The sequence below is a fragment of the Rhizophagus irregularis genome, chromosome 30, assembly GCF_026210795.1.
Source record: "Rhizophagus irregularis chromosome 30, complete sequence".
NCBI classification, from domain to species: Eukaryota; Fungi; Glomeromycota; class Glomeromycetes; order Glomerales; family Glomeraceae; genus Rhizophagus; species Rhizophagus irregularis.
This window is the reverse complement of record NC_089458.1, coordinates 2,503,908-2,528,237: the sequence shown is the minus strand read 5'-3', so window position 1 is coordinate 2,528,237 and position 24,330 is coordinate 2,503,908. Positions and strand designations below refer to the sequence as shown.

Below are 24,330 nucleotides of genomic sequence, written 5' to 3'. Positions count from 1 at the left end.
ACGCCTTGCACCGCGCCTTTATGGCTAAATTCGTGATAGAGCCAATATATGTTCTGGCCCTAAAACACTCGTCTTGGTAAATGCGTCATATAAAGAATTTGGCCTATACTTTGAAGGAACCAAATTTGGATGATGAAGGAATTTCATGAGTATATCATTCCTCCAAGCTTTCGTCTCTTCACGATCCCAAGTTATTCCTATTAATGTAGACAAGTTACTGTAATTCATTAACATCAGATTCTGGAACGAGGATCGTTTATTTTTTTCAAGGCTGAATAAACTCATTCCTCCTACAACAGCAGATTCTACACTAATAGGGAAGTTTTTATGAATATCCGATCTACTTGCTAAGATAGATAAGGGCAGAATTAAGGCTGGATAGTAGAAGTCGGCTAAGGGATCCAGCTCAAATTCACCGACATATATAGTCCCAATATCTTCTAAATAATCCGAAAGTCTATTAGTACATCTGTAACCTTCACGAATCAACTTCTGGAATAGCTTACCATTAGTTTTGACCCATCGTCCGGTTAGAATGTTGAGTACTGTTCTATGTATGTCTGATTCTTGCATATGGATTGTTGAAATTAGCATTTATGAAAGTGATAATAGATGATTAGTACTTATGAAAATGGTATGTTTAATTACTCATTTCCTCCCATATTCTTCTTTTTATAATATATATATGCTCTTTCCTTACCTTGTCCACATTGGACACAAAGCTGAACTCTTGATTTAGTGCCTCGTCCGCATCCTTTACATGGTTGTGGGATTATTACGCCCTTTCGTATTTTGAATGCGTGGGATGCACAATATTGATCCCGTGCTGATTTTTCGCAGAAATGGGTCTTTCCAACCAACAACCAATTACAAGACATTTCTTTCCTCTGTCCATCATTTTCATATTTAAAATTTATCGTCGCCTCGAAAGAGAGAGACAACGAATAAGTTGATCCCAGCCGAAGGTACTCAGGGTGAGGGATCGTGCCTACTTGTATGATGGTCGTAAACCCCTATTAATAATTTTTTTTTCTTGGCAAAAGAGATCGGCGTGAACAATTGTTCACGATCAGCCAAAATGGCCTACATATTTTTCCGATTTTGAATACTAGCATTATAGAGCATTAAAATATTATCATGTCATCCGAACTTGATTCATTGAGACAACGCATCATTGAGCTTGAGGCCGAGAATGCTGAGGTTAAGGCCAAATATATCAAGGTTATGGATGAGAATGCAGAGGTCAAGGCTGAGAATGCAAAGTTAAGGTGCGCTTTGGAAGAACATGAAGCTAGGTTCACGAGACTAGAGCAGAGAGATAAAGAAAAGACCAACCTTATTGCCAAAATGGATGATGATATCAAGGAAATCAAACAATTATCGGCCAATGCCAGCTCTGTCGAGAATCTCAATAAACTAGAAAAGATGGCAAAGCCATCAAATACATCTGATAGTACATTTAATTCTAATGCATGCAAACCTATTCGTACAGAAACTAAGTCATTGGAGGACAAAGAGACAGATGATTTCTTGGATGAGGAGTATAAGAGAAGGGTTAGCGATGAGATCAGGCAGAGGAAGCGGGAAAAAAAGCTTCAGGGCGAATTGATTGTCCAGGAATCATCCCCAGCAATTAACACCAGTTGTATAACAGACCTCTCTACGACTAGCACTGGACTTGTAACTCCCCCAGAACAGGTAGTCGAAGAATCGATTCCAAAGGAATCATCTGCAGAGTCAGCGATACCCTGTGAGTCTTTTGGAAACAAGAAGGACACTCCACCCCAAAAAATTCCTTATAATCAGAAAGTAGAACAAGATTTAATATGCGAATTACTTGAATTTATTAAATGCCATAATTCTACGTCCTTGCCGAATTCTATATCTAGCAAACATATTCCAGATATCCCAGTCAATGCTGACCTAACTCCAGGTTCTGTACTTCATTTAGCTCATTTATTCGACAAGGCTGAAAAGACCGGTCGGAAAGAAAAATTACGATGGTATTACTATAGTAAGGAATATGAAAAAAAGATTGTAACCCTTAGATCCGAAAATAATATTAGCGATCAAATGGCAAGAACGCAGATTTATGATGAAATGGAGCTGTATCTTCCCGGTAAAAAGAGAGAGTATTTGCGTAAGATGACACAAAAGGCTAAAAACATCTATACCTTGTTTAAAGGAATAGGAATAGATAAAATTGGAGTGGTTACATCTAGTGCTGATGCAATCTCTAGACTAACTGATGCACAAATCCAGAATATAATAAATCTTTATACTGATGAACTAACCAAATCTCAAAAATTGATCGGCGTGAACAATTGCTCACGCACACATGGTCTGCCAGCTGAAGTACCAGCATTCTCTCAGCCAAATGCTCCATCGGAAATGATTTCATCAGACATATTTCAAGCAAATGTACCATCTACATCCCAATCTAATCCAACTTATGACCGCGCCTATTTTCGCAACAAAGCATTGGACCAATATCCTAATTTATATAGAGAATTTAGTAGTGAAAAGTTCGATTATTATGGAATTACTGACGAGACTCCATGTCCATTATGTAAGTTAGATCATGATGATGAGGAAGGTATAGAAGGTAGATATGAAGCCAGATCCTATTTTATTAAATGTGAACAGCGCGAAATTGAGATAGTTGCATAGTCAGGCCATTTTGAGACTACATATGCTTTATTATTTATTTTTTTTACACATATCAACTAATACCTAATTAGATTGATTTGCAATTATAGAAAAAGGTAACATGACCAAGCCCGATAAAATATTAACTCCCGAATATTTGAATTGGCATGCCAAATTAGCTGGGTTACCAAGTATTTTGACAGATAAGATTCGTTCCAAATTATACAAAAGATATAAAAACGAAACTGGAAATGAGCCATGGCAACTACCAGAAGTACATGAATCGGAAGTCATAAATTCGATGCCAGAAAACAAAGTATCCGATTTATCTTTTCCCTCTTCTGGTGAGCAATGTGAAGAAGAAGGGCCTATCACCTTTGAAGCCAGACCCGATCCAGAATTAATTATCAAATCCATCTTAGAGCACTTCCCATACTTGAAATTCCGAAATAGTTTTAGAGGGATTGATAATTATAATTTTGCATCACCTCAGCCGTGGAGCTCACCATGCCCTATTTGTGATGGAAAACATGGGAATTACGGATTACATGGCGAATGGTATGGAACAGAATATTGTCTTACTTGCTTCACTTCAAGCAATAAATTCAAATTCACGATCGTAGCATAGGCCAGTCATGTGAGATCAATCATCTGAAAAAATGCATAGTACGATATCTAGATATTTTTTCCAACACTGAAGTGTACATATCTTCTGAAGCCTTGCAAATAGGTAAGTAAAGATGCAACATTCACGATGTACTGCAGTATGAAAGAAAAAATACTGGAGAAGAAGCTTTTGGACAATACATTATACAGTTTACTTTCGGTTGTATTGGGTATTTGCAAGGAAGTAACAAGCTAATAGACAATTTTTTCATTTAGGATTTTGAGAATAATATTAGCATCACAGAAGGGGAAGCGGTATAATGCTTCAATTATTTATAAATAGCTAGTTTGAAGTAGCATCATCATGTAGCAGTCTTTGATCTGTACATCAGGAAATTTGTTTAGGCGTAATTTAGTGTAATATTTCGAAGGTGGTGTAAAATTTCGAAATATTACACTAAAAACGTAATATTACAAAAGTTTACGCTCTTAAATTTGAATAATTATAGTAATTTAAGAATATCTCGCTATCTACTGATCCAATCAAGACGATCTATAGCTCATTGGAATCAGCTCATCAAGACGAATCGAATGGTAGTAAAATCGTATCTTTACGTTCGATAGATGATTTTCTATTAATTTAAAACTTTACTGCATACTATAGAGCGTTCTATCAACTGTAGAAATGCGATTTTACTACCATTCGATCCGTCTTGATGAGCTGATTCCAATGAGCTATAGATCGTCTTGATTGGATCAGTAGATAGCGAGATATTCTTAAATTACTATAATTATTCAAATTTAAGAGCGTAAACTTTTGTAATATTACGTTTTTAGTGTAATATTTCGAAATTTTACACCACCTTCGAAATATTACACTAAATTACGCCTAAACAAATTTCCTGATGTATTATGTATTTTTTTTTGTATGATCAATAAAGCAAAGACGCAATTAATTTACAAAATCCAGATATACAATGGAGAGATTATGAGAAGCATGTATGCTAATATATTTTTTCGATCAAGTTTTATTGCAATGAAATCATTAATCTAGAACTTAATAAATGCACAGTACATATAGACATCACAATCGTCACATGTATCACGGGCTAAGACCCGTACCTTGTATTTATTTTTTCGAATATAATAAAAAATCCGGAATGTTCTAGCATAATTTAATGATTTGCACGGATTAAACCGATATCCCCTATGGTGATCTTCTTATAAACAGGATAGCCTTAAATTCTTTCAATATTAAATTAAGGACAATAACGTAATTTTCCCCAAAGGGATACTTCCAAATCGATCCTGAAAAAATATATAAAAAGGTGCTGACCCAGTTAGTGAATCCTTTTAACTGTCTTGTGCAAATATAAGCGAAAAAAATAAAGCAAACTAATAAACCATGATAAAACTTGCCTTTAATTTTCCTGATCAAACAAACTCTATTTTTCCGCAAAGTAATAATAAAGTAAGTGGCTTATTGTTCGATTAGCTTCTTGAAACGTGGCATCACGATATTAAGCGATTTTTTCCCTATCTAAAGATGTTTGAAGCGGACTCATTACCTTTCTTGTTATATATCAGCACTTTGATCTTCGCCGAGAAAATCATGATCGCCAGCACGTGTCTAATCAGCGCAGTAAAATTGTGGCTTATCTTAATACTCGTCACATGTCTTAAATCAAACTTCCGGCGCAGTAAAACGAATAATTTTTCCGGCAATCGGAATATAAGCAATTTCCTTCTGCATATCATACTTTCGATACAAAAATCATTAAGCATCAATTTTTTCAAATATAACGGTAAGGGTTGGTCCCAAAGGGTCCGTGAAATGATTTGGATTAGTATTTATCAAAAATTATACTTACCTCTATTTACCGCCTTAGATTCGAAATTAATTAATAACGGAAGTTTTCTCTTGTGGAACTATAACTTTCATATTGTCTATGTGGGTGGGAGAGAAATTTGTGATAAAAATAAGCGAAAATATTATATATGTTATTAGTGATAGGAATAAATTAGTTACAGATATTTTTTGTAAATGTGAGAGAGCAAAGAAATAACTTGATGCTGGGACTCGCATTAAATGGCCTAGGATCCGCGTACTCCCTCCCTCTTTGATAGCATCAGACATTTCACTTGCTAACTCATTTTTTTTTTTACATATCTGAAAAATTAATAAAATTCACCCGTATCGGATTGTTTTTCAACAATGCATAAATCAGCCGAGCCGTTAGGCAATAGAGCGCGTGATACACACTCTTGTCAACTGATCATGAACCAACAACTCTAAGGTTGATGGGGTAACAGCAGTTCTTCAGAATGATCAGTCAGTGCATCACCTTCTATGTGACAAGTCACGACAGGTGCCCTCAGTGAGAATAACCGCAGTTTTTGACCAACCCTGCCCTGACCTGACGTATAGGGTAAAGTAATCCTGCTTCTTTAAACAAAATACTATTAGTAAGCGGTCTGAAAAATTATTATTCTGTTACAGTAAAAGAACATTTAAATACTTACAAGACATCACAAGAAAACTTGCCCTGGATGTTGAAGGCGCTCACAGTATAACTCTTGACAACTAAGCGTGAGCCACAACTTCAAGAGCTGAGGGTTAACCAGCAGTTCCTCTGAACGCTCAGTAGTTAATACTGTCTTCTATGAGAGAATCTACTGCAAATAGGCCTTCTGACGAAGAATAACCGCAGTTTTTGCCCATCTGTGCCAGACCACATCTCACAGGACACGACTTGTTGAGTATAAGATCTATTTATTTATTTATCTCGGTCGAACGCCGACCCATGTTACATGATAAGCTATGCTAGAAAAACTCTACAGCTATCCCAATACTATCCCAATGTGGTGGCCCGACCAGAGATAGGTCGTTGAGTATAAGATCGGAACCGTTATAACTTATAAGGCCTGTTCATGTCCGAAATTTCGATATTTTCGCCCCTAAAAAAGATTGGGTCAAAAGGTCGGTCACGTAAACAAATGCAAGCAGATCCGGCCAATCAAACTAAACTTCAACCTATAGTTTTTGTCACGTCGTCACGTGCAAGTACATCGGTGATCAAACGCGAAAAATTATTATTCGAACAACCTACTTTTTACCCGTATATCTCAATGGATTCAAAGAAGGTTTCGATTTCTAAAAAAGAATACGATTTTTTTATTAATGAAGCAAGGCCGACACCAACGGAGTTTTTCAAAAAGTTCAATTGCACGTCGAAGAAAACGGCCGTGTCAATTTGGTACTCCGCTCTCAGGGAGGTCCTCAAAATTCGTGATGATCTCAAGCTTGTTAATATCGAGCAAAACTACAAAGATGGTAAATACAAACAAGCTATTGATGATTATTTTAAAACAAGCGTTCTTGAGAAGGAAAAGGTTTGTCAAATGTGTTTGTGGTGTATCGTGTCCAAGGTTTGTGTTCCCTAAATTCTTTCACAATTTACCAGACGTATGTTGATAAGACATTAACAAAAAAAACAAGTAAAGCAATCCGAAGTCGCATAGATGATCTCCTTCCGGAGGAAACTGGCTCGAAGAAACCTCGCCTCATGGAGTCGCAACAGAATGATGATAGTTCGATATTAATGTCAGCGGACCCGAAAATAAAACAAGAGTTTCCCGGTTCGTGTTCATCAACATCTGGTCCGTCTTCCAAACCTCATCTTGAAGAAGGTAATAAAATATTTAGTTTTTGCGACATTTCTGAGAGGAATCTAATTCGTATATTATAGATATCGAGTCCAAATATTACGATGCCGGAAAACGTCATAAAATTCTATATTCATGGAAAGATGCCATTGGTAATATTGATATTAGAGACGCTTCGAAAAAGGATGTGAGTACACGATGCGGTCAATGCTTCGTTGCATACCATATATTAACTAAAATGATTACGCGCTTTTTCAGTGGATTTTCGAAAACCACAATCTCTCCAACGATTTTCGAAATTTTCAACAAAAAACAATTAAACAAGTCAAGGAAAATTCGTATTTATGTTTTAAAAAAGATTTTCATAAAATTCTGTAAGTATTGCATTCCACCTGTATCATGGATTTCTGTAGATACTTCATATTTATTCATTATTCTCATTAAATAGATGCTTATCAAATATAATGCTGGTTGAACAAAAAAAACCATCGTATTTGACTTGTGATCAAGCGATTTGGAGCACAATTTGTCGAAGACAAACATCTCCGGTTCTGTCATTAGTAATTACGACTGTAATTTCAGAATATTCTTCGGTAAGATTTAATTCTCTTATTCACAGATTTAGTGTTGGATTGTAACACTACTAAGCAACTTCTTCATTCTAGTTGTTAAATTGTTTCGCATCACTAGACGAAATTGAAGATAGGTGGTGTGCAAATTTCGCAAAAGTTACAGAGTTAAATAACGAAGATAGGGCGAACTTTTGCAAATGTCAGATTATCTTACGAAACTTGTAAGTATCACATTGTAAAGTTTTCATAATTAATTTGATACTAATATCTTTACAGTTTTCTACTAGATTCTATTAATAAAAACAATGAAGACACTTTTGTCCACAGCACTTTACATGACTTAATCAATGAGATGTTTCGCGACCCATTATTGGAATTAGTATGGTATGTTTATAAGCATTTAGACATAATTTTTGTTTTACTATATATCCTTTAATGTTTGATTTAAAAGGGCGAATAGCGAGAGTACTGCATCGAAAAGGCAACGTTCCAACGACAAGGAAAACACAGTCAAAGGTAACAAACCCGACTTTAAGATTCTGAATAATGACAGAGATGAAATTCTCTTTGGGGAGGTAAAACCAAAGGACTCATCATCTATATTGGTGAAAAAAGATTTCATCAAACTCGGTGACTTCCAAGTGGCTACTTTGAACGAAATAATCAAGAAACACGGAAACAAGAATGGCTTGATTTCCTTCGGCATATGGGTTACTGGTAAGTGCGCAAATTTAGTTTGACTCTTTAATACATTAATTAATTAATACTTGATTGCACTTATAGGTGCGCGCATTCGTTTTTACGAAATGGATTTGAGCTATGACGGTATATATAGGATGGTATTAGTTTCTAATGTAGTTATCCCGACGGAACGGGCGCAGTTCTTAAACTTGATGACAGTTTTAGAAGCGTTTTTTAATATCAAAGTAAGTGGATAATAGTAATAGCTGTTTGCTACTCTTAATGAAAACCGTCACCAACTGTTTAAACTTTTCTTTTGTGATCTTAAGCGACGTATTTCTGAGGTTATAACGGTAATAGCTTCTAACACCCCGCCTAATTCCCCATCACGTTCTACCTATGGCAGGGTACCTACCTCTTCGCCAAAACCTGTAAAGGTTACAATTTCTGGTTTACAACCAAATTAATTCTGCCTTGATTCCCTTAGTACATTTATACAAAAAACCTGTTCATTCCAAATACTGTAACTGGATCAAAAATTGTAAACCAGTAAAATCATTTTTTTTTAGTAAAAACCTTTTCCTCTTTATTTTAATTCTTATAACATTTATTCTTTACTATGTTAAAGCTGGTTCTTTTATTTCTTTTATTTTACTATGAAAGAAAAAAAAATAGAGAAAGAGAAAAATCAGATACTAATTAGACCGGTTATCAAACACAAAAAAAATGTTTCCATCTATATAATGTCCAGTTTATTATAAGTTATAATCACCCAAACAATCAAATAAAAATGAATCTGATATTTTATTATAATATACTTGTTATAAATCACTATAAGTCTTTAAAACAGCTATAAATCACTAAATCGTGTGTAAAACTCTATAAATCGATAAATAGCTATAAATTTACTATATCCGCAAAATGGATAGAACTAATTACTATTCTGGTTTAAACCCTATAGTGGTGCAGGCGCTAAACAATCTGCAATATAGGTATAGTGGTGAAACACCAGAAATGTGGTGTTCTCGTGTTCGTTATCCTTTTAAGAAACTTCTTGAATATAACCCAAAATACTTCTCCAAGAATGGATTTATTCAAATGATTGAAAGAGTATATATAGAGGGGGAATTTAAAGCTGGGAGATGCTCATTACATATTTATTGCACTGTATGCGACTCCTTAGTAATTATTCGTGAAAATACCATCGAATGTGGCAATGATCATCTGAAGAAATGTATTGCTAGAACGGCCAAAAGGCGCAGTACATCTATACAAAAGAATACAAAAAAGGAGATTGAAGAGATTTATCTAACATATTGTTTTAAATTCAGTAAAGGCTTATCTATTTATTCCTATGCAGATGATTATGAAACTTGGAAAAAGCATGTAAATCATTTAATCGATACTGTAAAAGTTGTCCAACGGGCTTGGAGAGCTTTCAAGTTGAGACCCGAAACTTGGGCAAAACGAGTTTGGAATATGGTGAGGAATGATGGTACTCCTGACAAGAAGAAGTTTCTATCTCCTCGTGGTAAAAGAGATATTTATGATCCATATGTATGGTATATTGATCGAAAAATTCTAGCTAAAGATTTACCTGAATCTTTTCTGAATAATCTATATGATGGTCATATTCCACGCGAGTGGGCAGAAAAGAAGAGTGATCAGTTACATAATCGATTAGGTAATATAGCATATATAGTTGCTTTTATAGTATTACATCAGCAAGGCTATAGAATCGTTACATATGGTGATTGGTCTTATATGTTAAAGTGGCTATCGAATCCTGAATATTACCGTATTAATGAATATTATAACAATGGCAACGTAAACTTTGTTAAAAGTTCAGAATATGCGCGTTATAGATGTAAAATAACAGGCAAACCATATCCATGTGATTCGCTAGAAATTGACTATTTTAAATCTGAATATGGTTTTACTATCGAGGGGAAGTTTAACATTATAGATTTCTCAGATTCAAATAATAATTGTGAATATGTGTGCCGAGTTTTTCGGGCCATAGATTCTTTATCAAAATAATATAGTATTATATTTATGTATAATTATTAGCCAAAGACGCTTTACTTAATAATACAATAAATCATTTTTTTTACTTTCATTCGCTTACTCCACTACAATGTATGGGTGATCGCCTAGTGAAATGTATCACCTTCATAATTTATGTGAAATAAAAATTGTGATCCGCCTAATCTGGGTTAGACCAGCCATGCGACAGAAAATAAACGTGTTTCTGATCCCGTTGAGTGGATATGATGTAATAAGTAATACTCTATGCTTGTGCGACGAAATAATTTCACACACCCAAAAATATTTCGAATTTTTTTCCCTAGCAACGTTTAGTGGAATAGCATTTATTTGTGAGTTTATTTCTCCAGAGCTACAGGCTATTTCTACTATATGGGGTTCACTAATTTCGACAGAAATACATTATATAACGTTGCTAGGTCTTAGTATTAAGCGGTCAGGCGAAAAAAAGTTCGTATATGCATATTCCCCAACGCCTTTGCAATGTTGAGATCTACAATGCACATTCACTATGTCTTACTCTTAAACATAAAATTTTGGCGTAAAGTGCCTCGCATATTTCTTCTATCTCCCCAAACATGAATGTGAGTTAGAGAGGACGTGAATGGGAAATGCAAGACATTTAAAAAGGCAGTATGGCGAAAAGGTATTAAAATTTACCATATATTGTTTTTTTTTACTTCGCCTAGCAAGCTTTTCACTAACAATTATCTTCTTATTTTATCTAAACATGGAAGAGTTTCTTTTAACCAGAGAACCCCTCGATATTGTCAGAATTTCCACGGCATTATTTGTACGAGTAGAGGAAGGTGAATGGACAGGCGTTCTCGAAAAGGAGGTGGAGGATTTTGAGAATGTTCTGAAAAGAGTCTTAGAAAGAGTCCCCCCAGAAGATGTCGAGCGAAGAAAGAAACTTCAAAGTTTTGGTACCGGGAAAAAATTAGCTAAACGGGTATGGTAATGAATTATTTTATGAAAATATATGGATATGATGACTTGTATTTTTTAGGTTTCCTAGTATGGTATTATCACTAGCGAAGAGGCTGATGTCCGTTGTAATATTATTACTTCCCGCACGGCAGTAACTAGTTTTATATCATATATTAGCATATGGCTACATATCAAACATTTTGCCGGCATTTGAGACTTTATGAAAATGGAAACCTAATCTGATCCCGCGATGTATAATTAAATTATTTGTCACACGAGTCTTGGAAACTAATTTTAAATACATTTTAGGTTGGAACTGCATTCGAAGATCTATGTTCACTCTCAGAAATGGAAGCATTAGTAATCGATACCGAAGCCTGGTATGAAGATGCAAATACAAATTTACGATCTTTGAAGCGTGATGTTGGACAGTGCATAACTGAGAGCGCTAGTTATGAGAAAACCATGTGGGAGAGAATAGAAACGGAACTCGAAGAAATTAATGTGGAGAGTCTTGGATTCGATCATCCGATTTGTTCAGGTGTTCTAGATATCAAGTCAGAACCCTTTACAAATATGCCTGGGTCAGTTTCTGATATTTTTAAGGAGCCATTTCGAAGATATAAGTTAGAACAGAATCATGATGTAATGGAAGCCTGTAAAGAATTTATCCGGAATGAGGAATCTAAAATTAATATGGATGATGATTTGGGCAATATTAATTATGGAGAATGGTTGGATAAAACCGAAGAATTACATGATTTAACAAAACGAATGTTAGAATCAATGTAAGTCATCAAATTTCTGGGACCATGCGGTCTCGAAAAATTGTCATTTTTTTTTACTTATTAACTGATAAACAATTATAGGCTCAAAATTTGGAAATCGCCAAAATACGAAGCATATATAAAGAAGGAAAAATCGATAAATGAAGGATCATATGTTTGCGAAGTTCTCGCTCCATTGATAAATATAGTGATGAGTGATTTACCAGGAAAACCAACAGCGTGGGACATATGGTAAGTTTAACTTGAAAAGATACACCACTATCATATCTTTTGCTTCAATTAATATTTCTTCTAAATTAAGGGGCGAAGAAGGGAGTTCAGCTAGTGCTACACGAAAAGGTTCTCGTAAAATTGCCCGAAGAGCTGATTATATGATGGTAGCCCAGTTAGGAAAAAAAGCTGAACTTGAAATTGTTTATCTTGAGACCGGTAGACCTAATTCCAGTCAGGATAAGCGGGTTCGTGATCACAAAAAATTAATCCGTTTTTCCAAGGATTCTATAGACACTACGAGAAACATAAAAAACCTTAAAAAGATATTTAACCAATCATCAAAGAGGCAGAATCTGACCATATTTACTATTAACATTGCAGGTACAAATAAATTACTTCTATTTTTTTATATATTCATAAATCGTTCATATTTTGCTCTATCCATTTCTAGGCGATGTTATAGAACTTTATGCTATGCGAAAAGAATCGGGAATTTACAAGTACTGTTTAATAGAGGAGGCAACAATTCCGTTGCACATGACTTCACCAAGTGCTGTATATCCGCTTATCCATACTTTATTGACATTGAGAACGGTTGTAGCGTGTACAATTCACAAAATATTATATAATCCTGACTCGGGGGATAGTGACCATAGTTCTAGTGAAATGGTAGTAACAGTTTCGACCCCCAAAAATTCATAGAATAGAGATTTCATACATGTAATTTTTATTAAGTTATATTATTAATAAAGCAGTGTATTAGATAATAAAAAAAAATCTTGGCATTTTCCGAGACATTATGTCCCAGAAAATTTTCTTGGCAAATTTCAGCGAACTCGGTTCGCCCAAAATCTATAAAATTCTCAAAATTTTTCTTATAAAATTTCTGAATCTATAAAATTCTCAAAATTTTTTATTAGTTACCTATGGTAACAATGACCGGTATACTAACACCATCTTTTCACGTATATTACTTAAAGCAACTTAACCAGCTCCCTTGTTCCATCAAAATAGATGTATGGCGACGTCTTACTTCACGAAAACATCCATTATCGATGGAACAGGCAAGTAGTATTCATCCCGAAGTGGAAGATTTGTTAAATAAGGCGGTTGGAAATTATATTAAGCAAAAAGAGCGTCAGAAGATGAAGCCTATTACTAGCGACTGTGAAACTTTGCTAAGGCAAGAAAATGAGGAATTGTGTATATCAAAGCAGGTATTGGAAAAAAAGATTGAAGAGCTTCTCGAATTGCAAGAGCAGTATAAGTCTCGTGAGGTAGCTATGACCAGGTCTTTGGAAGAGAGTGGTGAGAAAGTTGTCCAATTATCAGATTCGGTAGCTTTTTTCAAAAGTATAATTCCTGATACGAAAAAGGCCATTACATCAGCAGAAAAGTCTATTGATGTGTTAGAGAATAAATGCCGGCATCTGGAAGATATTATTTCTGCTAAGGATAGAAAAATTGTCTCTCTTGTTGATCAGATCCTTTCCAATATGAAGTATAGTGATATAACTATAGAGCCAAAAATATATTCCAGCACTTATGAAAGGAATTTATGGGCGAAGAGGCATAGTGAATCTGAACATGATCTAGAAACCAGGAAAAAATATACATTTCGTCCTTAGTACCTAAGAAAATTCTATTCATTAGTGAGAATTTGGTCCCATCCTAGCCGTATCCTGTGCGGATGTTCGCGGGGTACATTCCACCATGAGATTCGGCAATAATACAAGCATCATTTAAGGATAATTTTTTCATTGTGAACAGAGATTCACTAATTTAGATTTTATTCTTCTAATTTCAAAGGCGTGTCCCAACCCAGTCTAATCGCTAATGGATCATCTACTGGTTTAGTAAAATCAAAGACCACAAAATTCCGATCCCGCAGATGTTTGTCAATAATTTTGGATGCTTTTTTTGGATTATCTGTGTATTGGTGCACAATACGACTAATATCGTCCCGACTACCACTCCCTCGACATAGGGCTAAATGCGTAATATTTTCACGGATTATTTTAGGAGTTTGCGTATACTTCTGACTCACATATATGCTCGATATTCCTTGATGTCGCCCGCTAATGAAATATGGGACAATCTGATCCTGAATCTTTTTTGATTCAGCGCAAAGGTCCTCAAAGACAACAACTGTATTTCTGTCGAGGAAAACTTAGTTACATCTGGAATAGCGTTCGCCTTTAAGGCCCGAAATGTAACATTCTCCCGAGTTGCTTCTGGAGCATTTGCAAATATCTTATAGCAGTTTTTGACCAATACCCATTTCGGTTCATGAATATGCTTCCCGATAAGGACCAGATCATCATTCTTGACATATCTTTTCCCTTTTCTTTTCTTATGTAATCGCTGGATTTTATTACCAAGAAGAAGATTAAGGATCATATTGGTCTTTCCACTATCAGATCCACCGCAGATTAACAGACGAAAAGGAAATGCAGGACTTGCAGGGTGATTGGTGTTCTTCATACTTTTAACCTCATCGAGATGATAAATATAATATTCCATTCTTCTCATTGTGATGGGTCACTGAATTACTATATACTATAAAATGTCCGAACATTGTTTCCCAAATTATGCGACTTATTGCTTTGGTAAGAACCCTTTCTCGATTAGAGTATGCCTGATATAGGATAGGAGATCAGCGGTATATGGAATTTCGATAAGGCATATATTTTGCTTCTTGCATATATCCCGCTTCTTCTGATCACGAATCTTTTGTATTTCTAAAGTTTCATTCTCCCGATGATATAGGCTATTATGATGATAGTGTTGAGGGCCATGGTATTCGAAAGCAAAGACGCAATTCCTCATTATATCCATCCAAGTGTAGTCCATCTAAGAACTTAGCCCTACATGGTGGAAATTTCTTGCCTAGTAGATCCTCAAAAATATATCGTACAGTTCTTTCGGTAGTATGATGGCATAGAGGCACCACTCGAATTTTTTCATGATATATTTTAGTGGATACTCCCACTGGTGTACACCATTTTCGCAAGACCAAAGATATACATCATGACCATTTATTTGACCAGTCCTTCCTAGACACTGACCACCACGTCTTCTGGCATAATCTTTAGCATGATCAAACTCGCTATTGATAGGGGAGACATAAACGAAATTTACAGATAATATTCTTTGAGGGGGAGCTCAGGATCACGAGTCAAATGCATGAGTTCTTCTCGCACAAATCCCCGCTTTGGAGCAAATTTATCGTCACCACTCCCGAGATAATATAGGACAGGCTCCTTTTTAGAGACCACAATTTTTCGGATTTTATGAATAGAAGGCGAGTATGTGGGGTCTGTAGCCCTTTTCTGATTCTCCATTCCTCCCTCCCATTCAGCATTTGCAAGAAGATAGCGAACTGAATCACCTTTCTTCAATGTTATTTCATCTTTGCCAATAGGTCGCTTTGATGATATTGATGGCTTAGATTCAACCTCTTCCAATAAAATGGCTTCTGAAGGCGCTAATCCCCATTTTGAAGTACCCGGAGCTTTAATAAGGCGTGTGGGGTAATTGTTTAGGTAATCGACAACTTTTGGCAAATGCCTAACCCATGTTCTTATTAATCTTGGATCGAGAAGATATAGACTCAACAGCATACTGAATTTTATAGAGCATTTCCCCTTCTGTCTTATTGAAACGTTCCACCATTCCATTACCTCGATGGGAATATGGACCAATCACTCGAATAGCGACATTACGCTCTTGCATTAGCCTAGAGGTCTTGCCCATCCATTCTCGCCCATTATCGCATTGAAGAAGCTTTGGCCAAGTTAATGGGTTATTTCGATCTCCATATTTTCTCTTAAATGCTTTAGCGACTTCTGAACTTTTCTTCGATGTGAGTGGAACCGAAGCCTTATATCGGGAAGCGCAGTCTATTATATTAAGTACCGCTTTATAGGTCTTACCTTTGTAGTAATCGTGGGTAAGGAACATTATATCGCACTGGTGGACACAATTTGGTCGTGTTATTTTCCCATAACTGACTCTAGAGATATGTTTTGGTGGGGGCATATAGATTTGGTGTGATTGCTGATTTTCCAAAAATTCTTTGCATTCGCTCAGGCGGAATTGATGCCCCTCCTTTTTACACGCATCTCTCAATGATTTAGGATTGGAGTAATACCCAGGAGGACGATAATATATTTCACGTAATATGATATTTTTTTCGATTCTCTGAGCCTCAATAGGGTCTATCAAGATTTGTGGTTGGCTCATTCTGATTTTCTTTTATAATCACAAAAAATAATGGCATTTCGGAGGCCCCATCCAAGGCAGAGAAGAACATGTGAAGAATATAAAGCTGAGCTGGAGGAGGAGAACTACCATCTTCGTAGTGAATTGCAAGCAGAAGTTGATAGTAACTGCCAAAATGAAAAGCAGATCAGGGAGCTGGAACGTGAATGTGTCCGTTGTGAACAAGAAATCCAAACTCTTAACGGTGAGATAGAACGTCTTGAGAATGCTTCAAAAGAGGAGATAGCAGAGCTAAAATTCGAAATCTCCAGCCTAAAAAAGCAACTATATCAAGCTAAGAAGGATATTCGTGATAATGAAAAACATATTTCTAGTATAGAGAGTCTGTTAGTAGATTCCGAGGAGCAGGTAGAGAAATTGCGATGTCGGATCAGGACCATCTCATCACGAAAAAATTCACCAGAAAGAGGTAATTCTCCGGACTTGTATAATTCTGATGATAATATGGCCACAATCACAGAGCTAGCAAATGCTATAGATGGTTATCTGAATAATAGGACAACGACCAGAGATATTCTAATAGACCAAATAAAAAGGGCAACAAGGCAGATACGTCGAAAAGAGAATAATTTGCATCAGGATTTAGTCCGTGAGCAAAGAAGGCGCTATGATGCAGAAGGTGAGCGAGATCTTGCTATTACGCGAAGAGATCTTGCTGAAGGTGGGATGGCTAATGTTATTGGTGATCTCCATCAGTTGCGGACCAATGCTCAAAACCAGGTAAATAGAATGATAGGTAATATAGCAAGAAAGCAAACCCGTATAGGTGTACTGGTACAAGAAAAATTTGCCTTACAATTATTGTATCAGCGAAATGCCCACCACTTACAGAGAAGTAGAGGAGATATAGGTCTATTAGAATTTAATCGAGACAGGCTCTATGAGCGATATGAGAAATGGAAAAATAAGACTCGAGCAGAACGCCAGAATATTTTAAATTTGCAGGGACAAATATTTGCATTACAAAACAATCTTCCGCATATAGGAATGGCAGGGTATGCACCCAAAAGATTCTCAGGTAGAGCAGATGAAGATATAGATGAATTCATAAAAGATTACAGACTCTATCTTACGGCGGCCAACATAACTACTGCTAATGCAGGTGGTAAACAGAGAGCTTTAGAGCTATTCTGGTCCTGCTTGACAGATGAGGCATCACGTTGGGCTGAAGATAAGCTTAAAGGTAAAAAATGGCGATTGAATCATGTAAGATGTGGAAATGCTTTAGCAAATATGGCAGCCGTAGTGGGCCTAAATAATGCTAACATAACGGCCGCCATGATTAATGCGCCTGATGGTACTCCACCACCAGGATTGCCGGCTGGAGCTACTGGCGCTACAGTTATCCCAGCACATAATGTTCACGCAGATGAAGATTGGACTCTTGCTGGTGGGTGTCCCGTCGATGCTGGTACAGCAACCAATGCCCCGAATGGAGCTTTAAATAACAACAATCATATAGTCCTTCCTGATATCAATATTAGTCAGGTCATCTATTGGTTTAAAAGGAATTATCCTACAGTTGTTCGAGAGCAACAGGAATTGATCTTTGGTACTTTGACTCAAGGATCTGATTCAGTTAGAAATTTCTATAGAAAGATAGATAAATATGCTGGCTGGGCTCGAATATCCGATCGTGAAAAAAGAATACAATTTTTACGTGGTTTGTCTCCTGAAAACAAGTTAGAAATGAAACAACTGGGTTTAAACAGACCTTTGAACGATGATTTGATTGAGACACTGGAAGAGATTGAAACAGCAAGGAATGATTTACTTTTGGGCGAAGATATTTATAACCAGCCGGCCACTAAGACAAAATCAAAAGCGCCTTCCTATCAAAATATTACTACAGAAGATATTGATAGGATTGTAAATAGTAGGATTCAGGCGTTACAACAATCGGCGCCAAATCTATCACCGGTGTCTTCTTCTGGCCAGGAAAATATCACTAAGGCTGATTTACAAGAAGCTATAGCTAAATCCTTTCAAGAGACTTTGTCTCGAGGAACTAAGACTCTAGATAATAGTAAAAAATCGGCCAATAAGAGAGGGGAAGACCTTATTATTAGACGATTTTTAAGTGAACTTCTAAGGACAAAATCAAATAAGCAACCTGAAGATGATTATAATTATGACCCTGTGGATGATATTACTGACAGTATGGCCGGCATGACACTAAATAGTGCCACAATAAATGCTATCAAATCCGCCGTTAAAAGTGCCGTTAAGAAAAAATGTACCAAGTGTGGTAGATTTGGACACACTTCTCGTAAGTGCTCTGTAAAGAAGAAAAAGAAAAGCAAGAAGTCGAAGAAAGGTAAGGTCAATCTCGCTATAGAACCAGATTCAGATTCCTCTTCAGACAGTACTTCTTCTAGCGATAGTTCCGATTCTGATACAAGTTCTTCTGATTCTTCTGATTCTCATGGTATTCGTGATGTTCATATATCTAAGTCAAAAAAAAAAGTGAAGAAGAAGTCTAGCACTATGTCGAGAGAAATTCCGCTAGATGAAACTATTCGTAAAGTCCTCCTAAGTGAGCTTAAATTATTTTTTCCTGAACGTTTCTCCAAAGACTCTAGTCCCGTTATGTCCGAACAGATAGTGGCTCCTATGGAGCGCGTCTCCGGCCAAAATGACACATCGGCATCTTCCAACGATTTATTTTCGGATGAGTCTAGTCAAGAGGAGGAGTTTTTAGATGATCCTATGGAGATCGATTTCGTCGAAGAAGGAGCCGAAAACGAGTGTTGCTACTGTGAAGTGCAAAATCAAACGCTTAAAGATTCCAGCCATGACTCTTGACTCCGGAGCAGAGCCTCCAATTATAACAAAGAATATTGTTGTTCGTGTTAAGGCTAAAATAGATGAATCTGAAAAACACGACCTTAGCGGTGTAGCTACTGTCCCGATTGAATCTATTGGTGTCGCCCGCAATTTGCCAATTACTTTAGCTCCTGGACTCACTATTCATGAAGATTTTATAGTTGTAGACTATCATAAGCCAACGCTAATATTTTCTAACCAACTCCTAAAGAAATATGGGTGCGCAGTGGACTGGAATACAAATGAGCTAAAGATTCCTTTTAATGGAAAAGATTATATTATCCCAGTCACTATGCATAAGGTTAAGAACAAGCTCGAGGTGAATTACGCGAGGACTACTCCCGAATGTGATGATCTGCCAGCTCCGGACTGTATTTCACATGACTTGCAGGACTTGAGTGAGGAGGACACATTAAAAAAAAAGTGAGTTATGAGGATATGGCAATTCGCGTGAAAGAGCTTGAGAAGAAGCTTTTCATTACTCTCAAATTTAATGCGGAAATCAATGAGTTTTGCGAAAGTCTTCTTAGGGGATAGGCGAGTTATTTTCAGTATAACGCTTCTTTTTTTCATCTACGATTTTTGTGCTTTTTTTGACCATCTTCTCATATGATGCATCCAAATTTACATTATTTATATCCTTCTTTGAAGTCTGGATTGGCTGAGTCTGAATACTAGATGGTGTTAGCTCTACTAACGTGGACTTGGACTTCGATTTCTTTCCTCCAGTCTTTTTCGCCTTACTGCCTCCTTTTTCTAAAGCTGAATCGGTAGATTTGCTAGACTCAACCTTAGCATCACGTATATTTTTTTCCAGTTCTGCAAAGGGGGATGTATTTTGGCATGTATATTTCGACCGTCTGTTCTATCTTATCAGTCTGGGAATTCTCGTCCAAAACAGGCTGACCGGAGGAAGATGAAATAACTACTCCTCTGGGACCACCCCTTGCTGAAGGCGTTCTTTGTTATCCCATATTTCATAAACACGCTTAGGTCCGATATGAAATTTACTAGCCATTTTTTGTGTTGCATTGGGTATCCTACCTCTGGATTCTCTAATTTCCTTGATGTCGGCTTCTGATAACAGGGTTGCCTTAGCATCATAATATGTATCATGGATACGGGCTACCATCTTTACTGGATTATATATACTAAAAATATTAATACTATTCAATAAATATCAATGCGTATCAATATGTGCATATCAATATTTTTCAATATTTTTCAATACGTATTAATAATTTTCAATATATTATTGATATATTTCAATGCCCACCAATATGTATCGATATATAGAAAAAATAAAGTGCTTCTGAAATTTCGGGACTACGTGGTCTCAAAAAAAATGCAACATATTTTTTTTTCCTGCTATATAACCATGCCAAGATTATGTCCAATGTACATACATTGAAGGATATAAAAGATAGAGGACATCGGCTGGGTAGTACATATGAGCAAGAGCTCGAAAAAAAATTAAAAATTGCTATCGATTTTAACTCTGAAATTACTGATTTCAACGAAAAGTTGCAGGCCGAAAATTCAGAGTATTCAGAGAGAGGAGGAATTTTAACGATCCTATGCCGATATTGTAAATAAAACTAGCCAGTTAATTGCGTCCAGTACTAAGGTTGGATCCCAACTTATTTCCGAACGAAAGTCTCATTCTGAGAGACAACGTGAGCTTGAAGCCAAATATACTGCCGAAATCAAATTGCTCAAATCAGAGATTAAAACACTGAAGAGAAAGGCGACTTTGGCCCAGAAAGCTTCGTCCGCTGACAAGGTCCAGATTCTTTCTCTTGAAACTAAAATACGCGAATTGGAAGGTAAGTTGGAGGACATAGATCTAGAGCGTACATATCATGATTTGGATGCAACGGGAGGGGGTGGTAGAAGAGCCAGCCCAAATAAGCTCATCCGTCTTAAAGAGATTGATTCTCTTAGGCTTGAATTGGAACGAGTAAAGGAAGACCGTAATTCGAAAGAATATACAATAGAATGTATGGAAAAGGGAATAGAGTCATCAAATAGCATATTTAGACGGGAAATAGATGCTTTGTATTCAGCGCGATCAAAATTAAGGGAGGAAAATAGGTCCTTCGGGGACCAGTTAGAATTGAAGGAAAATAATGAAATATCCCTTCCACTCCCGCCTATGAATGATTCATCCCAAATTATTTCTGCAAGTGGTGCGGAAATGGTATCATCAGCCCAAGCAATACCTCTAGTACCGGCTATTCCTATTGTTGCGGACTCCTTAATGTCGCCTATGTTAATATATTCCATACTTACCTTACTACTGATTGCAATTATATGGCTCGTGGTCGGGAAAAAAATATGGAATATGTGGAGCGCCAAGCCGAAAGAAAGTGACCGATACTTCACCTACAAAAAATATAGAAATAGGCCAGATATTTATCATCTCAAATCCTAGTCGACTACCGTGTTGTAGTAAATATCGATAGTCGTCCATTACGATATCTGCCATTCCCTCCTGATCTGCTATTATTTTACGAAACACCCATCTATCCTCTTCTGTGATCGGGAGATAGATTTTGTTGGGTTCGAATCCTATGTACTGGGAAACTTGGTCACGTAGTTCGGCCATTATACCAATAAAGACTATGTTTAAAATATGCAGATTTTCGGCTGATCGTAAACTTTAATATGCAAAATACTAATGATTATCTCCAGACATATCTGAGGTCGGGATATATGATTGGAGGCCGGAAGAGGTCAGTCACGTGCGCGTTACAATTTGTAACGCCGACCATCTCATCACCTCGTGACTAGATCGAATATAGGAATTGAAGTTAGCCAGTATTATTACACGAGAAAAAATATACAAATAATATTGTACGAAGTGCCTTAACGGCTAAGTATTCTTAGCTGAAATTGCCACACCTCCGCTAGAATACTTAACCATATAATTCGATAATATCGTCTATATCGGCTTCGGATGAATCATCGAAATACCTAGAAATTTTATTGTAAGTCTTTTATATATTTTTTAAGCCATTTTATTGCCTCATCCTGGGAATATTTGTCGGTCTGCTTTTCCTTTTCATCCGAATCTTTAAGTTGCATAATTTTATGTGAAGCTGGTGGTTGGTATCTATCATCCTCATTGATAAAGCGTGCGCACATTCCAACCGTAGTGCCTAAATAATAATTGATATCTATTTCCATGTTTTTCTCTTTTGCTACGTCCGCATACTCCATATAATCTCCAACTCTAACCGGTATTAACCGGCCTTTCTCATTGCGAAGACGGGGACCCTTCACAACGACATAGCTAAAGCGTTCGCCGGGATCGGGAATCCTCTTATTTCTCTCCCTCATACGTTCCATAAAGCGATTGTTGCAGAGATTTTTTTTCTTAGGCTTCCATGTACCCATTACGATAAAATCATTGAAATCCCATTCCTTGTTACGGGACGGGCTTCTAAGAGTAGCTTCAACAATATCGTGAATTGAGCGTGTATTATTAATATCCATAGCCTCTCTCATAATTTTCTCTCCGATGAATTTGAGAAGCTGGGATTTACCTTGCTTTACAGTTTCTATCCCTTTCATGAAAAGGGTTTTCGGCTTAAAGTTTACTACATCTTCATGCCTGACTCCAAAGTACTTCTTTTTGCCAGTAAAGCAGACGGGAAATAATACCTCTTCGTAAGCCATTTTTAGATAAGAGGTCCCACTTTTTATCCTAAGATAAGCATTTATCTGATCGCGCAACTTTTTCATCACATCCATAGTAATTTTCGACCATTTCGGTCCAGTACGCTTCTTTGGATAGTTCTTTTCTAGAGAAGGCTTCATCGCATTTTTCAAAATACTTATCTGGGCAGGTAAGATACAAAGAATCAGTATCCCCATATTTGGTTCCAAAGCCTTTCTTTTCCACATATTCTGCAACAAGTTTGATATTGTATTTGCCAGTGGAAGTGGTTCCTCCGACCATGCACGGAGAAAGATTGAAGATAATGGGTTTCCGGCCTCTCCATAAAAGGTATTCATAAATAGCTTGACAGCTTTCTGCTTTGAATTCAAGCAGTCATATTCGAAGCAAAGAGATTTATATTCTAAATCTAACTTCTCAGAAATTCTTTTACCCTTTTCTTTCACCGAACTTATTATCTTTCCAAGTTGATCCTTCTTCTTTCCTAATGAGGCAAGTTGCGCTTTAAGTTCTTGTCTCATCGCAAATAATTCCTCTAATACGGTCGGGTATAAACCTTTCTTCTCAGATCGATTATCATGTCTTACGCACCAAGCTTGAATAGTGCGCTTATTGAATGGAAAGCTAATCTCGTGTAAACTGTTCCCATTCTTTTTTATAATGACAGCCTCCTCTGGATTAAATATAAACTTTTCTGGAGAGAGGTTATAGGCCATAATAAGGCTTGGATATAAAGATCTAAAATCCAAACCCGTTACCGGCCTTTTCGTCTCGATACCTTTTTTAGGTGGAAAAACATATGCGCCTGGATACTTACCCTTTTCCACCTTTTCAGGTATCCTTGCGCTAAATAGCATATCATGTTTAAAAGCATAAGCGCCTAGAAGGTTTCGTACTTCATTCCATTTGCGCGATAGTGTGAGTCGAATAAAGATACATAAGCTATAGAAGCGACTTCTCTGTATTCATTTATTTGACTTAGCTTTACCAAAAGCTCCTGGCAACGCAGTGCATCTATAATACAGTAATATGCTACTTCCCGCATTTTTCTTGCAGTTGATGGGGACGGGTCCTTTTTCGCCTCTGAATAGGTTTTCCACATTTTATTGTATGGCATGTCAACTTTAGCGTCAAGACCGCATTTTTGTAAGAAGAATTTAAGTGAGCCTTCCTTTTCGACTTCAGAACGGGGGTAACGCTTTTTGAGGCAAACTCTAACGTCAATTGGTACACATCCTGGCAGTTTAAGGAAGCTGGAAAAGAAATTATCTTCCGCAGAAATTTTGATCTTAATCGGACCGCCCAGAAATTCTTTGACTTCCGTATCCTCCTCTCCATTCTCAAGAATGTGAAGAGTATTTTCACTATCTCTGTCCTCACTATTCTT

General features: G+C 36.7%; 12 protein-coding genes across 12 annotated transcripts; 7 read left to right on the top strand and 5 right to left on the bottom strand.

Annotated features, from left to right (window-relative positions):
• Positions 1 to 24: 24 nt before the first annotated feature.
• Positions 25 to 594, bottom strand: OCT59_021970 (uncharacterized protein; the record flags this gene model as incomplete). The annotated part of the gene is made up of 1 exon (XM_025333636.2): positions 25 to 594. The coding sequence occupies one exon, from the start codon at positions 592 to 594 to the stop codon at positions 25 to 27; it is 570 nt and encodes a 189-aa protein (XP_025186054.2).
• A 630-nt stretch (positions 595 to 1,224) lies between these two features.
• Positions 1,225 to 2,670, top strand: OCT59_021969 (uncharacterized protein; the record flags this gene model as incomplete). The annotated part of the gene is made up of 1 exon (XM_066146872.1): positions 1,225 to 2,670. The coding sequence occupies one exon, from the start codon at positions 1,225 to 1,227 to the stop codon at positions 2,668 to 2,670; it is 1,446 nt and encodes a 481-aa protein (XP_066005972.1).
• Positions 2,671 to 2,770: 100 nt separating this feature from the next.
• OCT59_021968 (uncharacterized protein) lies at positions 2,771 to 3,598 on the top strand (the record flags this gene model as incomplete). Its single annotated transcript, XM_066146871.1, has 3 exons — positions 2,771 to 3,207; positions 3,368 to 3,379; positions 3,532 to 3,598. The coding sequence occupies 3 exons, from the start codon at positions 2,771 to 2,773 to the stop codon at positions 3,596 to 3,598; spliced, it is 516 nt and encodes a 171-aa protein (XP_066005971.1).
• Positions 3,599 to 5,152: 1,554 nt separating this feature from the next.
• On the bottom strand, positions 5,153 to 5,977 carry OCT59_021967 (uncharacterized protein; the record flags this gene model as incomplete). The annotated part of the gene is made up of 5 exons (XM_066146870.1): positions 5,153 to 5,202; positions 5,448 to 5,519; positions 5,601 to 5,701; positions 5,779 to 5,839; positions 5,911 to 5,977. The coding sequence occupies 5 exons, from the start codon at positions 5,975 to 5,977 to the stop codon at positions 5,153 to 5,155; spliced, it is 351 nt and encodes a 116-aa protein (XP_066005970.1).
• A 15-nt stretch (positions 5,978 to 5,992) lies between these two features.
• Positions 5,993 to 8,999, top strand: OCT59_021966 (uncharacterized protein). Its single transcript, XM_025313981.2, has 10 exons — positions 5,993 to 6,648; positions 6,720 to 6,945; positions 7,005 to 7,108; positions 7,180 to 7,295; positions 7,370 to 7,514; positions 7,587 to 7,714; positions 7,770 to 7,877; positions 7,945 to 8,210; positions 8,277 to 8,419; positions 8,504 to 8,999. The coding sequence occupies exons 1-10, from the start codon at positions 6,187 to 6,189 to the stop codon at positions 8,639 to 8,641; spliced, it is 1,836 nt and encodes a 611-aa protein (XP_025186051.2). The 5' UTR covers positions 5,993 to 6,186; the 3' UTR covers positions 8,642 to 8,999.
• Positions 9,000 to 9,095: 96 nt separating this feature from the next.
• Positions 9,096 to 10,292, top strand: OCT59_021965 (uncharacterized protein; the record flags this gene model as incomplete). The annotated part of the gene is made up of 1 exon (XM_066146869.1): positions 9,096 to 10,292. The coding sequence occupies one exon, from the start codon at positions 9,096 to 9,098 to the stop codon at positions 10,212 to 10,214; it is 1,119 nt and encodes a 372-aa protein (XP_066005969.1). The 3' UTR covers positions 10,215 to 10,292.
• A 109-nt stretch (positions 10,293 to 10,401) lies between these two features.
• On the top strand, positions 10,402 to 12,973 carry OCT59_021964 (uncharacterized protein; the record flags this gene model as incomplete). The annotated part of the gene is made up of 9 exons (XM_066146868.1): positions 10,402 to 10,552; positions 10,640 to 10,670; positions 10,768 to 10,804; positions 10,851 to 10,866; positions 10,958 to 11,172; positions 11,460 to 11,938; positions 12,020 to 12,169; positions 12,240 to 12,532; positions 12,603 to 12,973. The coding sequence occupies 9 exons, from the start codon at positions 10,402 to 10,404 to the stop codon at positions 12,851 to 12,853; spliced, it is 1,623 nt and encodes a 540-aa protein (XP_066005968.1). The 3' UTR covers positions 12,854 to 12,973.
• Positions 12,974 to 15,288: 2,315 nt separating this feature from the next.
• OCT59_021963 (uncharacterized protein) lies at positions 15,289 to 15,774 on the bottom strand (the record flags this gene model as incomplete). Its single annotated transcript, XM_066146867.1, has 1 exon — positions 15,289 to 15,774. The coding sequence occupies one exon, from the start codon at positions 15,772 to 15,774 to the stop codon at positions 15,289 to 15,291; it is 486 nt and encodes a 161-aa protein (XP_066005967.1).
• Positions 15,775 to 17,422: 1,648 nt separating this feature from the next.
• Positions 17,423 to 19,688, top strand: OCT59_021962 (uncharacterized protein; the record flags this gene model as incomplete). Its single annotated transcript, XM_066146866.1, has 2 exons — positions 17,423 to 19,159; positions 19,221 to 19,688. 2 exons carry the CDS (start codon positions 17,423 to 17,425, stop codon positions 19,686 to 19,688), a joined length of 2,205 nt encoding a protein of 734 aa, XP_066005966.1.
• A 99-nt stretch (positions 19,689 to 19,787) lies between these two features.
• Positions 19,788 to 20,393, bottom strand: OCT59_021961 (uncharacterized protein; the record flags this gene model as incomplete). The annotated part of the gene is made up of 2 exons (XM_066146865.1): positions 19,788 to 20,080; positions 20,306 to 20,393. 2 exons carry the CDS (start codon positions 20,391 to 20,393, stop codon positions 19,788 to 19,790), a joined length of 381 nt encoding a protein of 126 aa, XP_066005965.1.
• A 257-nt stretch (positions 20,394 to 20,650) lies between these two features.
• OCT59_021960 (uncharacterized protein) lies at positions 20,651 to 21,375 on the top strand (the record flags this gene model as incomplete). Its single annotated transcript, XM_066146864.1, has 3 exons — positions 20,651 to 20,805; positions 20,864 to 21,261; positions 21,356 to 21,375. 3 exons carry the CDS (start codon positions 20,651 to 20,653, stop codon positions 21,373 to 21,375), a joined length of 573 nt encoding a protein of 190 aa, XP_066005964.1.
• An 871-nt stretch (positions 21,376 to 22,246) lies between these two features.
• Positions 22,247 to 23,800, bottom strand: OCT59_021959 (uncharacterized protein; the record flags this gene model as incomplete). Its single annotated transcript, XM_025330854.2, has 1 exon — positions 22,247 to 23,800. One exon carries the CDS (start codon positions 23,798 to 23,800, stop codon positions 22,247 to 22,249), a length of 1,554 nt encoding a protein of 517 aa, XP_025167490.2.
• Positions 23,801 to 24,330: the final 530 nt, after the last annotated feature.

Excerpts from the sequence above, each read along its gene's own strand:
- OCT59_021966 (XM_025313981.2), top strand. The coding sequence starts at position 6,187 with ATGTCCGAAATTTCGATATTTTCGCCCCTAAAAAAGATTGGGTCAAAA. Across the intron at positions 6,649-6,719 it reads GCGTTCTTGAGAAGGAAAAG|ACGTATGTTGATAAGACATT; the intron begins GTTTGTCAAATG and ends ACAATTTACCAG. Across the intron at positions 8,211-8,276 it reads CTTCGGCATATGGGTTACTG|GTGCGCGCATTCGTTTTTAC; the intron begins GTAAGTGCGCAA and ends TTGCACTTATAG.